This window comes from Mobula hypostoma, chromosome 11, assembly GCF_963921235.1.
Source record: "Mobula hypostoma chromosome 11, sMobHyp1.1, whole genome shotgun sequence".
NCBI classification, from domain to species: domain Eukaryota; kingdom Metazoa; phylum Chordata; class Chondrichthyes; order Myliobatiformes; family Myliobatidae; genus Mobula; species Mobula hypostoma.
The window spans coordinates 8374498-8388047 of NC_086107.1; the positions used below are offsets into that span (position 1 = coordinate 8374498).

At 39.7% G+C, this 13550-nt stretch overlaps 1 protein-coding gene across 5 annotated transcripts in view; it reads left to right on the forward strand.

Annotated features, from left to right (window-relative positions):
• Positions 1-13550, forward strand: part of elp4 (elongator acetyltransferase complex subunit 4) — a 237335-nt gene that overhangs the window by 54835 nt on the left and 168950 nt on the right. For all 5 annotated transcript variants that reach the window (XM_063061632.1, XM_063061635.1, XM_063061633.1 and 2 more), the window contains one exon: positions 3494-3636. In XM_063061632.1, coding sequence (XP_062917702.1) covers positions 3494-3636 — 143 coding nt within the window. The remainder of the gene's footprint in view (positions 1-3493; positions 3637-13550) is intronic.

A 13550-nucleotide genomic window follows, 5' to 3' on the forward strand; every position in this document is an offset into this window, starting at 1 on the left:
TAAATGTTCCTTGTCAGCTAATTGTATACGATGCATATCAATCCACAACCTGGTATTAACATTTTCTTTGAAGATTTATGCATATGGCAAGGTCTACATACCATTTCAGACTTCAAAGGGAAACACAGCGATGCAGCCAACATCGCTGCCTCTTTCGTGATGAGCTAAAACTTTTTTACGCTTGTTTTGAAGTCATTAAGACTTAACCCCCGAGGAGAGCTATCGACGTGATCTGCACCTTGGTCATCTTCAAGGCTGAGATAGTTAGGTCATTCCAACGTGTCAACAGCCGCAAGAAGTGGGGCCGGACGGCAGCCCAGGGCAGGTACTCAAAGTGTACACAGCACAGCTGGCAGGTGTGTTTATAGGCATTTTTAATCTCTTCCTCTCCCATTGTGTAGTGCCCTCCTACTTCAAAACATCCACCACTATCCCTGTACCAAAGAAAACCAAGGTAACGCATCTGAACAACTGGCATCCTATTGCACTCACCTTAATCATAAGAAATGCTTTGAAATGTTAATCAAGGACTACATCAGCAGCATGCTACCACCCATACTGGACACCCTACAATTCACCTACCAACACAACCGATCAACAGACAATGCCATAGCCACAACGCTATAGTCCATCCTCACTCACCTGGAGAAGAGGGATTCTAATGTTAGAATGCTGTTCTTGCACTACAGTTCAACATTCAACACCATAATTCCCTCCAGGCTCGACAAGAAGCTCAGAGACCTCGGCCTTCTCCCCGCTCTGCGCAGCTGGATCCTGGACTTCCTGTCAGATCGCCGGCAGGTAAGAATGGGCTCCCTCACCTCTGCCCCGCTGATCCTCAACACAGGAGCACTGCAGGGCTGTGTCCGGTGCCCCTTTCTCTACTCCCTAGAGGAAGTGTTGCCACACACAGCTCCAATCTGCTAATCTAATTTGCAGATAACAAGCCTTATTTCCAACAATGAGGAGAAATCCTACAGAAAGTCAACGCCCTGACACAGTGGTGCCAAGAAAACAACCTCTCCCTCAATGTCGAAAAAATGAAGGAGTTGATCATGGATTATGGGAGAAACAGAGACAGGCTAGTCCCTATTGACATCAGTGGAACTATAGTTGAGAGGGTGAGCAGTTTCAAGTTCCTGAGTATACGCATCACCGAGGATCTCAGCAGGACATACCAGCAGTGTGGTGAAAAAAGCACAACAGCACCTCTTTCACCTCAGACAGCTGAAGAAGTTTGGCATGAGTCCCCAGATCCTCAGGACTTCCTACAGGGACACCATCGAGAGCATCCTGACTGGCTGTGTCATCACCTGGTACAGGAACTGTACTCCCCTCAATTGCAAGGCACTGCAAACATTGGCGTGGACAGCCCATCGCATCTGTGGATGTGAACTTTCCTCTATTAAGGACATTTATAGCAGCAGGTGTGTAAAAAGGGCCTGGAGGATCATCAGGGACTCCAGCCACCCCAATCACAAACTGTTTCAGCTGCTACCATCTGGCAAACTGTACTGCAACAGGCTCTGGGACAGCTTTTTCTCACCAGCCCATTAGATTTATCAATACACATTGAACTGATTGCATATCTGACTGTACATTGATCGGATTGTGTATCTGACTGCACATACATGTATATAAAACAATTATGTATACAATTTTAGTGTTTGGGCCATATCCTCCCACATTTCCCCTCTTTATTGGTTGGACATTGCGATGGAGACACAACATAAAGATTTTTACTCCCTTGGATGTATGAAATAAAATAAACACTTATACAAATATACCAGTTGCCTCAAAAAAGTATCTTGATGCTAGGGACCTGGCTACGTTGGAAACATATCCTGTGTATTCATCTCCAGTACTGTATTTAAGACATAGAAGCAGAATTATACCATTTAGCTCATTGAGTCTGCTCCACTATTCCATCATTTTGACTTATTATCCCACTCAACCCCATTCTCCTGCATTCTCTTTGTAACTTCTGATGATCTTACTAATCAAAAGCATATCAACCTCTGCTTTAAATGCATCTAATAACTTGGCCTCCACAACAGTCTACAGCAATGAATTCCTCAGATTCCTCACATCCTGGCTAAAGAAATTCCTCCTCATCTCTGTTCTAATGGGATGTCCGTGTATTCTGAGGCTGTACCCTCTGGTCCTAGACTTCTCCCACTGTAGGAACCATCCTCACCCACCCACTCTATCTAGGCCTCATATTCAATAGGTTTCAGTGACATCCCCTTCATTCTTCCAAACTCCAGCAGTTACAGGCCCAGCATAATCCATTGCTCCTCATGTGTTAGCCCTTTCATTTCCAGAATCATTCTTATGAACCTCCCTGGATCATCTCCAGTGCCAGCACATCCTTTCTTAGATAAGAGGCCCAAAACTGCTCACAATCCTCCATGTGGTCTGACCAATGCCTTATGAAGCGTTAGCATTATATCCTTGTTTTTGTATTTTACTCCTCTTGATATGAATGCTAACCTACCTTGCAATTGCCTTCTTTACCAATGACTCAGCCTGCACGTTGACCTTCAGGGAATCCTGCACAAGGATTCCCAAATCCCTTCATGTCTGCCGCACACCTTTGCAAATTAGTAAATTAGGGAAGCTCCCAAATTTTCTTGCACATTTCACAATTTCATGATATGTCCAAGTGTTATTTTTGTATTGTAATCATGAAGTACTGTAACAATGATGATAGTTAATTTATGTACTATGAGGTACTATAAACAGTACACCAGATGTTAAAAGATGAATAACTATTGGCCACACAAACAATATACAATCAACATTTTAGGCCTGGACCCTCCAACAGGACTGGAAAGGAAAGGGGAAGGAGCCGGAATAAGGTGGTAGGGGAAGGGAAGGATTACCAGCTGGCAAATGATAGGTGAGACTAGGCGATTGAGAAGGTAGATGGGAACTATTGATCATCCAAGTTGTGAGAATTCACTGAAATCATTTTAACTAGTACCACAGAATAATTTTTCATTCACTTTTCAAAAAAATGGTAACTTTGCCAGTTTAACCTAGATTTTATGCCTATGTCTGTGAAGCAGGTTGTGAACTCTCAGTAATCTCGTTCAGACAAGCATGACACCTTCTAAAATTATACCCATCGTGACTGGCAGTTGTGCTTGACGTTCCTCAGTGCAGTTTCTGCCCTGGCAGACTGAATCACCTATGCTAATTCCAACCCAGTCATTAAGAAATCTTCAGTAAAACCATTAACTTTTCAGAAATAAATTATAACTATTATTCATTACTGTGGTTACTATTATATTTAATTATTCTTTGTGATTCTAATGTTGTAAAACTAATATTCAACATAATTGAATGTAGTATTTATTACAGAGCAAGCAAAGGTTTACATTTAAAGATTTACATTTAAGGTTTACATCATGACATTTCCTTAAGTTAATTTAACTACATTTTGAATGATTTCTACACGACTTTTAAAGTGGTGCTTTTTACTTGGCAGACAGCCTTGACGTCCTCCTCCAGATTTGGTCATTATTACGATGTTTCTAAAACAATGAGTTCTGAACTTCAGCACTCAGTCAACTGCCACAGCTTTTTCCTACCCGAGGAAGTTCCATTGGATCCAGTCGGTACTGAAACTGGGTAAGTACCTCACTTGATCCTTGGATTTTATGTTGCCCAGAGTCCAAATATCTAAATTTGTAATAGTGTTTTAACACACAGGTGTTTCTTAGTATTTATGAAAGGTTTTTCTGTTTTAATTGTGCAAAGTTGTATCTTCAGACATAACACTTGGAATATAGGCTAGATTTTTCATTTTCTTTTCTTATTCTGTCTACTTATTGCTTTGATAGTCTATAAAACCAAATTTTTTTAAAATTTAGAGCCTTCAACAATGCAAATACTGTTTTGAACAAATTTGCTTTCAAGAGAAAACACTATTAGCTGTTATAAGATTATTTCTTTTACTTTGTTACAAACAATCTGTGCACTCACTCGCACACTCTCTCTCTCTCTCCAATCTGAAAATTGTTTCAGTTCCATGTTTGACTATATGAGCAAGTAATCTTGTTACACCTGTCAGCATGTTCCTGAGTAAAGTTTTGAGAAATGTTATAATTACTGATGGTCATAAAGGCAGGAAGAATTGATTTAATGATATCAAGTTTTAAGCGTTGATGGGGTCTGACTTGAAGAATTCTGCTCTGGTGAAGCTATGCTCTTCTGAAGATTCTTACAGTGCCTGGTTGTTCTTTTGATTTATTTTCTGTACACTGGAGTTGCATCTGCGTCCCATTTTTAGTCCTTTTACCCAATTCATTTTGGGATTAACCACTCCCAATTCATCAGATCTTGAAGGAGGTAATAGAGATTTGAGGGGAGGAGCAAGCTTTGTTAGAAACAAATAATAATCCAATTACTACTGAAGTTTCTCACCAGTCCTTTTCACGGTGTACAACTTTATCAGCAAACTCCACAACACTCAGTATCATAAGAGATTCTGCAGATGCTAGAAATCTTGAGGTACATACACAAAATTCTGGAGGAACTCAGCAAGTCAGGCAGCATATATGGAAAGGAATAAAGGAATAAAAAGTTGAAATTTCAGTCCTAATAAAGGGTCTTAGCCCGAAACATCGACTGTTTATTCCAGAATTTTGTGTGTGTTCTGCAAAACTTATTCACTGTTTGATCTGTTGATTTCCTTTCTATTTAATAACCACTGCAAACTGTCTCTTCATTAATCACCTCCATTTTTTGGGGGCCTTTAAGATTAAATAAATGCAAACCTAATTTCTTTTGCACTCTGGCTGACTGACAGAGCTGCTTAGTGCAGTGTATTTTCCCTAAAAGTTATTTGTTCATTATTTTTAAAGGTACCCAAATTATTCCAATACCAGGGTTATCATACAGACTTCAAACTGAGATTAGGATCAAGACAGTGCATTGTAAAACTAGATTCTTGATGATATACTGCCAATTCTAGACAATTATGCTCAGCAGTTTTAGAAATAATGCAACTATAATCTTCATACGTAAAGCACGTTTAATATAGTTAAACGTCACATGATGCTAAATTCAACTCTGTATGGATCTATTTCTTTTATCTGTGGTCAGTTCCATTAATTTTCAGATGAATTTAATGCAGACTGATACAGGGTCTATGCAAGTAAAAGTCCTAAAGCCACAGCTCGTCTCACATAATTAAGCTTCATGCTTCTGCAGATTAACCTAAAACAATTCATAAATCAGAATCAGGTTTATTATCACTGACATCTGCCATAAAACCTGTTGTTATATGCAATACATCAAATATACTGCCAGTTACAATAAGAAATATAAAAAAAAACACAAAATGCAAAATAGTGAGGTAGTGTTCATGGATTATAGATTGTTCAGAAATCTGACGACAGAGGAGAGAAGCTGTAAATGATATTTTATACTCCCCCCACTCACTATACTCAACAGTATTGTATCTGCTGTGGAGACCTTCAGGTTTCTGGGTGTCACAATCTCCCAGGACCTGAAGTGGACACCCAATGCGGACACTCTTATCGAAAAGGCTCAGCAGAGGTTGTATTTCCTACGTCAACTCAGGAAGTACAACCTGCCTCAGGAGCTGCTGATTCAATTCTATTCAGGAATAATCCAGCCTGTTCTCTGTTCGTCCATCACTGTCTGGTTTGGATCAGCTACCAAACAAGACAAGGATAGACTCCAAAGAACTGTCAGGGCTGTGGAAAGGATTATTGGTGTGAAGCTGCACTCGATCCAGGACTTATGTGCATCTAGAGTCAGGAAGCGAGCAAGCAGCATCATTGTAGACCCATCACACCCTGGACATCACCTGTTCCAATTCCTTCCTTCTGGTAGGTGCTTTAGATCACTGTATGCCAGGACAAATAGATACAAGAACAGTTTCTTTCCGTATGCCATCAGTCTTATGAACACTTGAATCTTAGTCTATTATAAACCAAGTCCACTTGTACATACACAGGTATACCTCATTGTATATAGTTCACGATTATTTGCACTATTGTTTTGTTTGCTTTTTGATTCTGTACAGCGAGAGCTCAGGGAAACTGGCATCAAATTCTCTGTATGTGTCCACATACTTGGCGATAATAAAGGATTCTGATTCTGATTATTGGTATAGAGCTATATTGAACAGACTATCAGTAATTTGTACTTAAATGAAATCAAGACTATCACTATTAACAATTCTGCTTATAGATGTTTTCATATTCTTCAAAAGTTAGATGGACTTCATGTGACAAACGTTCTAGTCAAAATTAATGCATTATACAAAATTTATTTTTATGTAATTATCATATATTTGCATTGTTGTTCAATGCAGTTGCAGGCAGCTTGGTGACGTCATTCAATGATCTATCTCCATTAGTGCTTCCCAATTAATATGAAATGGCAATAGTCTTCTTTTGAGATTATTTTTCAGGGTTTTATTATATTTAACTTGAGGAACTTGTTATTTGGAGGTTAACTATTAATTAAGAGCTAGATATTGGTTAGAAATTCAATAACAGCTTATGTTTACATGGTGAAAAATGTCCCAAAACGCTTCACAGAGGTACAATCAAAACACAGAGCTATCAAAAGATTTGGGGAGCAGTACCCAAAAGCTTCAAAGTTGTTTAAAAAACTAGAGGAGGTTAAGACTACTAGAGAGGAAATTCCAGAGCAGTAATCCCAGGCTTCTGGACAGACTAACATTAAGGTGATCAAAGGTGAATGGAGATTGGAAGGATTGAATCAAAAGATTTGGGAGGGTGAAGGGGATTGAGGGTACGAATGGGCTGGGGTCTGAAATTATATAAAAAAGAAGTTTAAATAATGGGTATTAAGAGGGCTAGAAATCAGAATGGATAAGCAAGGCAGAAATTCTGGGTGAGCAAAACGTAGCTGCAGAATTTTTAAGAGCTCAAGATGTCATGTTGGTGAAGAATAGGGTACCAGCCAAGCATAGTGATTCCTGGAGAGGAGAAAAGGCACGTATGAGGGTTTCACCATTGCATTGACTTAAATTAGTATGGGTGAGAGAGAAGATGGAAAACAAAACGCAGAATAATATTAAAAATGTTTGCTTTTTTAATGAAGAGGCTATTGAGTCTGAAGTGCACTTAGAAAATAACACACAGAAATTGTAAGCTCCAGAGTTAGTGGAGGAATGATAATGGCATTAAGAAAACATAATTCCATTTGAACTTAAACACGAGGAATTCTGCAGATGCTGGAAATTCAAGCAACACACATCAAAGTTGCTGGTGAATGCAGCAGGCCAGGCAGCATCTCTAGGAAGAGGTACAGTCGATGTTTTGGGCCGAGATCCATTTGAACTTATTAAGATTTGTTGATGGTGAATAAATACTCAAAGATCAATTATTGTGTTTAGTTGTATTGCAGTTTTTCTTCCCACAATTAATTTTCTTGCCTGAAAGATAAACCAGAAACAAAACTTAATCTCTCATTTTCCAAAAGTTTCTAAATTAACTCTTGAAATATACACACAGTGGACATTTTATTAGGTACAGGAGTGGAACCCCATGTGGTCTTCTGCTGCTATAGCCTATCCATTTCAAGGTTTGATGTGTTATGTGCTTAGAGATATTCTCCTGCACAGCACTGTTGTAACACATGAGTTACTATCACCTTTCTGTCAGCTTGAACCAGCCTGGCCATTCTCCTCAGAGCTCTCTCATTAACAAGGTGTTTTCACCACAGAACTGTTACTTGCTGAATGTTTTTGTTTTTCACACCATTCTCTGTAAACTCTAGAGACTGCTGTGCATGAAAACCCCAGGAGATCAGCAATTTTTGAGATACTCAAACCACCACGTCTAGCACCAACAATCATTCCACTGTCAAAGTCACTTTGATCATATTTCTTCCCCATTCTGATGTTTGGTCTGAACAACAACTGAACCTCTTGACCATATCTGCATGCTTTTATGCATTGAGTTGCTGTCACATAATTGCTGATTAGATATTTGCATTAATGAGCACGTATATGGGTGTACCTAATAAATATAACCATGTATATTTCCTGAATGCTAGTTTTGTTTAATGGGAAAATGTGCTCATTTAACTTTCATTGGATAGTGTAATCGGTATGAAGAAATGTGAGTTTGGTGTGACTAGGATTCGCTTTTCTATACAGTATGATTAATGTACCCTAATGTCTGGTGCTTTGTTTCCTACTGTTGCTTGCTAGAAGAATGTTTCCAGAGCTGGTACCACACATTGCAGCATCTTCCTTTAAATGCTGTGACCTGTGCTCTATCATTCAGATCAAATAAAAATGAACAGATCATGTTCTCCATCATGGTTATCATGAATAAAAGAACTTTAGGCTTTTCTCAATTCAGCTTTCTGCAGACAAGAAACCACAGCACAGGAATTGGCAACAATCTAACATTCTTTTTAATACTGATGGCCAGGATACAAAAATCATTTTTTATAGAGCAGCTGGATTGTTATTCTGAGCTAACAAGAAAACGGTGAATTCCAGAAGTTTTAAACAAATACTGAAAATCAATCATAATTACAGATACTACTTTTCCATTGAAAGCCTATATAAACTTTCCAGAAGATTGGTATTACAAGTTTTCTCAAGACTTCACTTGGAAATGTTTCATTGTAAATGACCCATGCCATTCTTAACCAAAGTACTTGGTAATGTTACTTCCAATCTGTGCCTTGTAAGGCATGAAAATGCCCGACGCAGGCCTTTCATGGTCTGAGTCGACGTTCCCTCCCTCCCTCCCCTTATTTTCTTCCCTTATGGCAAAATTTCTCCAGTATTTCAAAGTTTATGTTTGTACTTTTACTGAGAAAATAATAATGTGGAAAATTCCATGCAGTTTTATGTATAGAAAGCTGTCTATTCATTGCAAAACTTGCATATGTTAGAAATGAATTCTGCCCCTCTCCATTAACACATTTGGTCCCATATATTAACACTTAAAATTCTCAGTGGAAATATAGGATGGCAATCTAATAAAAAAGGTGATAATTATTTAAAATGGAGATATTTTATTTAGAAAAAATATTCACACTTATTTTTACAAAATATTATGAACACGTTTATCCTCTTACTATATTAACAGTTAATGTTCACTAAAAATTTCTTCAGGTTGCTTTGTTGCTGATTAAAATATGACCAGGTAAATCATTTTGATCTTTCCTTTGAGGTTTTAGAGTCAAATGTTCTTAACGCGACTAGAAACTACTTAAGGTTGTAAGATGGATGCATTAACCTTCGATATAAAAAGTGCTAAGAAGATAAACAATGGAAACAATTCAAGAGGGAAATATATGAGTCATTAGAGGAAGCATAACACACAGATATTGGAAGGTACTCAGTGGAACAGAGAACAGAACATCTAGAGACAAAATATATGATATTCTATTGGAGGAAGACCCAAGCATATTCCAGCTGCCTTTAGTAGAGAAGCTGAGAAAATGGGCTGAAAAATGGAAGATGGAACTTAATCAGAATCAAAATCCGTTTTAATATTACTAACATTTGTCGTGAAATTTGTTAACTTTACGGCAGCAGTAGAAAAAAATACATGATACTATGGAGGCAAGTACCCATGATGGAGCAGACTAATATCACAAGTTTCTGCGACTTTCCTCGATCTTCTGCCGCAGCCCAACACTCCCACCCATACCAGATGGTGATGCAGCCAGTCAAAATGCTCTCAATGGTACATTTGCAGAAGTTTTCAATTGTTTTAGTTGACAATCCTAACAAGTGTGAAGTGGTGCACTTTGGTAGGACCAACCTGGATGGTATGTTGCCTCCCAGGTGCCAGGGTCTGAAACGTCTCAAATTGTGTCCACAACATTTTGGAGGGCGGGGAGGGGAGCAGCCCGATGTCTTGGTACATATTGGTACCAATGATACAGGAAGGAAAAGCAAAGGGGTCCTGAAGAGAGAACTCAGAGAGCTAGGCAGAAAGCTGAGAAGCAGGACTTCCAGGGTAGTAATTTCTGGATTGCTATCTGTGCCATGTACCAGTGAGGGCAGATAAATGTGTGTCTGAGAAGCTGGTGTGGGGGGCAGGGCTTCAGGTTTTTGATCATTGGGATCTCTTCTGGGTGAGGTATGACTGTTCAAAAGGGGCAGGTTGTACCTGAACCTGAGGGGAACCAATATTCTCACAAGCTGATTTGTTAAGACTGTTGGGGAGGGGTTAAACTAATTTGGCAGGGGGATGGGAACTGGAGTGAAGGGACTCAGGATAGGACAGATGGTAAAAAAGCAAAGACAGCATGCAGTCAGTCTGTTAGGAAGGGCAGACAAATAATAAGACAGAATTGCAGCTAGCAGGGTGAATATCAGAGCATTAGGGATGCAGAATCAAAAGGGGTAGCAAATACAGTATTAAAGTGTATATCTCAATGCACCGAATATATAAAAAGTAAGGCGGAGTGTCGGGTATGATGTTGTGGCCATCGCTGAATTGTGGCTGATGGTGGTTGTAGTTGGGAACTAAATGTCCAAGGTTACACATTTTATTGAAAGGATAGGAAGGTAGGCAGAGGGAGTGGCATGGCTCTGCTGGTAAAGAATGGCATCAAATCATGAGAAAGATGTGACATAGCATCGGAAGATGGTGAATCCATGTGGGTTGAGTTGGGAAACTGCAAGCGTAAAGGGACCCTGATGGGATTGGACTACAGAATATAACTGGAAATAGAAAAGGAGAGTGTTCTGATACTCATGCGAATTTTCAACACGCAGGTTGATTGGGAAAATCAGGTTGGTAATGGATCTCAAGAAAGTGAATTTGTTGAATGCCTACGAGATGGCTTTTTAGAGCAGTTTGTCATTGAGCCAACGAGGGGATTAGCTATACTGGATTGGGTGCTATGTAATGAACCGGAGGTGATTAGGAAACTTAAGGTAAAGGAACCCTGAGGAGGCAGTGATCACAATATGATTGAATTCAACTTGAAATTTGGTAGGGTAAGGTAAAGTCTGAAGTAGCAGTATTTCAATGGAGGAAAGGAAGTTACAGTGCTATGAGAGAAAATTTGGCCAAAGTAAATTGGAAGGAACTGCTGGCAGGGATGACAGCAGAGAAGCAGTGGCTTGAGTTTCTGGGCAAAATGAGAAAGGTGGAAGATAGAAGTATTCCAAAAACAAAGAAATATTCAACTGGCAAAATAGTACAACCTTGGCTGACAAGGGAAGTCAAGACTAACATAAAAGCAAAAGAGAGGGCATACGACAAAGCAAAAATTAGCAGCAAGATAGAGGATTGGGAAACTTTTAAAAACCTACAGAAAGCAACTAAAAGAATCATTAGAAGGGAAAAGATGAAATGTGAAATCAAACTAGCAAACAATATCAAGGTGGGATAGAAAAAGCTTTTTCAAATATGTAAAAAAAACAGAGTTGAGAGTGGATCTAGGACTGATAGAAAATGAGACTGGAGAAATAATAACGGGGGACAAGGAGATGGCAGATGAACTAATTGAGTATTTTGCATCAGTCTTCACTGTGGAAAACACTAGCAGTGTGCCAAGTGATGAAGAATGTGAGGGAAGAGAGTGAGTACAGTTACTATTACAAGGGAGAAGGTGCTCAAAAAGGTGAAAGACCTAAAGGCACATAAGTCACTTGAACTAGATGAACTGCACCCTAGGCTTCTGAAAGAGGTAGCGGTAGAGTTTGTGGATGCATTAATAATGATCTTTAAAAAATCATTGGACTCTGAAATGGTTCCAGAGGACTGGAAAATTGCAAATGTCACTCCACTCTTTAAGAAAGGAGGGAGGCGACAGAAAGGAAATTATAGACCAGTTGGCGTGACCTCAGTGGTTGGGAAGATGTTGGAGTCATTGTTAAAGATGAGAATATGGGACAAAGTCAACATGGTTCCTTAAGGGAAAATCATGCCTGATGAACCCGTTGGAAATTCTTTGAGGAGATTACAAGTAGGATAGATAAAGGGGATGCAGTGAATGTTGTATATTTGGACTTTCAGAAGGCTTTTGACAAGGTGCCACACATGAGGCTGCTTACCAAGTTAGGAGCCCATGGTATGACAGGAAAGTTAATAACATGGTTAAAGCATTGGCTGCAACACACACAAAACGCTAGTGGAATGCAGCAGACCAGGCAGCATCTATAGGAAGAAGTACAGTCAACGTTGAGGACGAAGGGTCTCGGCCCGAAACGTCGACTGTACCTCTTCCTATAGATGCTGCCTGGCCTGCTGCGTTCCACTAGCATTTTGTGGGTGTTGCTTGAATTTCCAGCATCTGCAGATTTCCTTGTGTAAAGCATTGGCTGATTGGTAGGAGGCAGCGAGTGGGAATAAAAGGATCCTTGTCTGGTTGGCTGCCATTGACTGGTGATGTTCTGCAGGGATCTGTGTTGGGAATCACTTCTTTTTATCCTGTATATCCATGATTTAGATGATGGAATACATGGCTTTGATGCCAAGTTTACATATGATATGAAGATTGGTGGAGGAGCAGGTGGTGTTGAGGAAACAGGTAGGCTGCAGAAGGACTTAGATAGATTAGGAGAATGGGCAAGAAACTAGCAAATGAAATACAATGTTGGAAGATATATGGTCATGCACTTTGGTAGTAGAAATAAATGTGCAGACTATTTTCTAAATGGGGAGAAAATTCAAAAATCTGAGAGGCAAAGGGACTTGGGAGTCCTTGTGTAGAGTACCCTAAAGGTTAACTTACAGATTGAGTCAGTAGTGAGGAAGGCATATGCAATTTTAGCATTCATTTCAAGAGATCGAGAATATAAGAACAGGGATGTGATGCTGAGGCTTTATAAGGCACCGGAGAGGCCTCACCTTGAGTATTGTAAACAGTTTTGGGCTCCTTATCTGAGAAGAGATGCGCTGGCATTAGAGAAGATTCAGAGGAGGTTCACAAGGATGATTCTGGAAGTGAAAGGGTGATGATATAAGGTACGTTTGAGGGCTCTGGGCCTGTACTCACTGAAATTTAGAAGGATGACAGTGGGTCTTATTGAAACCTTTCGAATGTTGAAAGGCCTAGAAAGAGTAGACGTGGAAAGGATGTTTCCCATGGTGGGGGACTCAAGGCAACAGGGCGCAGCCTCAGGATAGAATGGCATTCCTTTTAAAACAGAAATGCTGAGAAATTTCTTTAGCTGGAGGTAGTGAATTTGTAGAATTTGTTACCACATGCAGCTATGGAGGCCAGATTGTTGGGTGTATTTAAGGCCAAGATCGCTAGGTTCTTGATTGGCCACAACATCCATCAAAGGTCACAGGGAGAAGGGTGAGGAGTGGAGCTGAGGAGAGGGGGAGAAAAAGGCTCAGCCATGATTGAATGGCGGAGCAGACTCGATGGGCCAAATGACCTAATTCTGCTCCTATATCTTATGGCCTAAATTTCGTCAAGTAATTAACAACAACAGCATTAGTAAATGGCGTTAGAACGACCTGGGTATACACTGGTCAAATGCGCATAAACAATTTACCAATGGGCTGTTTGAAAAGATGTAAATTGTGAAAAAGAAAGTGGAAATT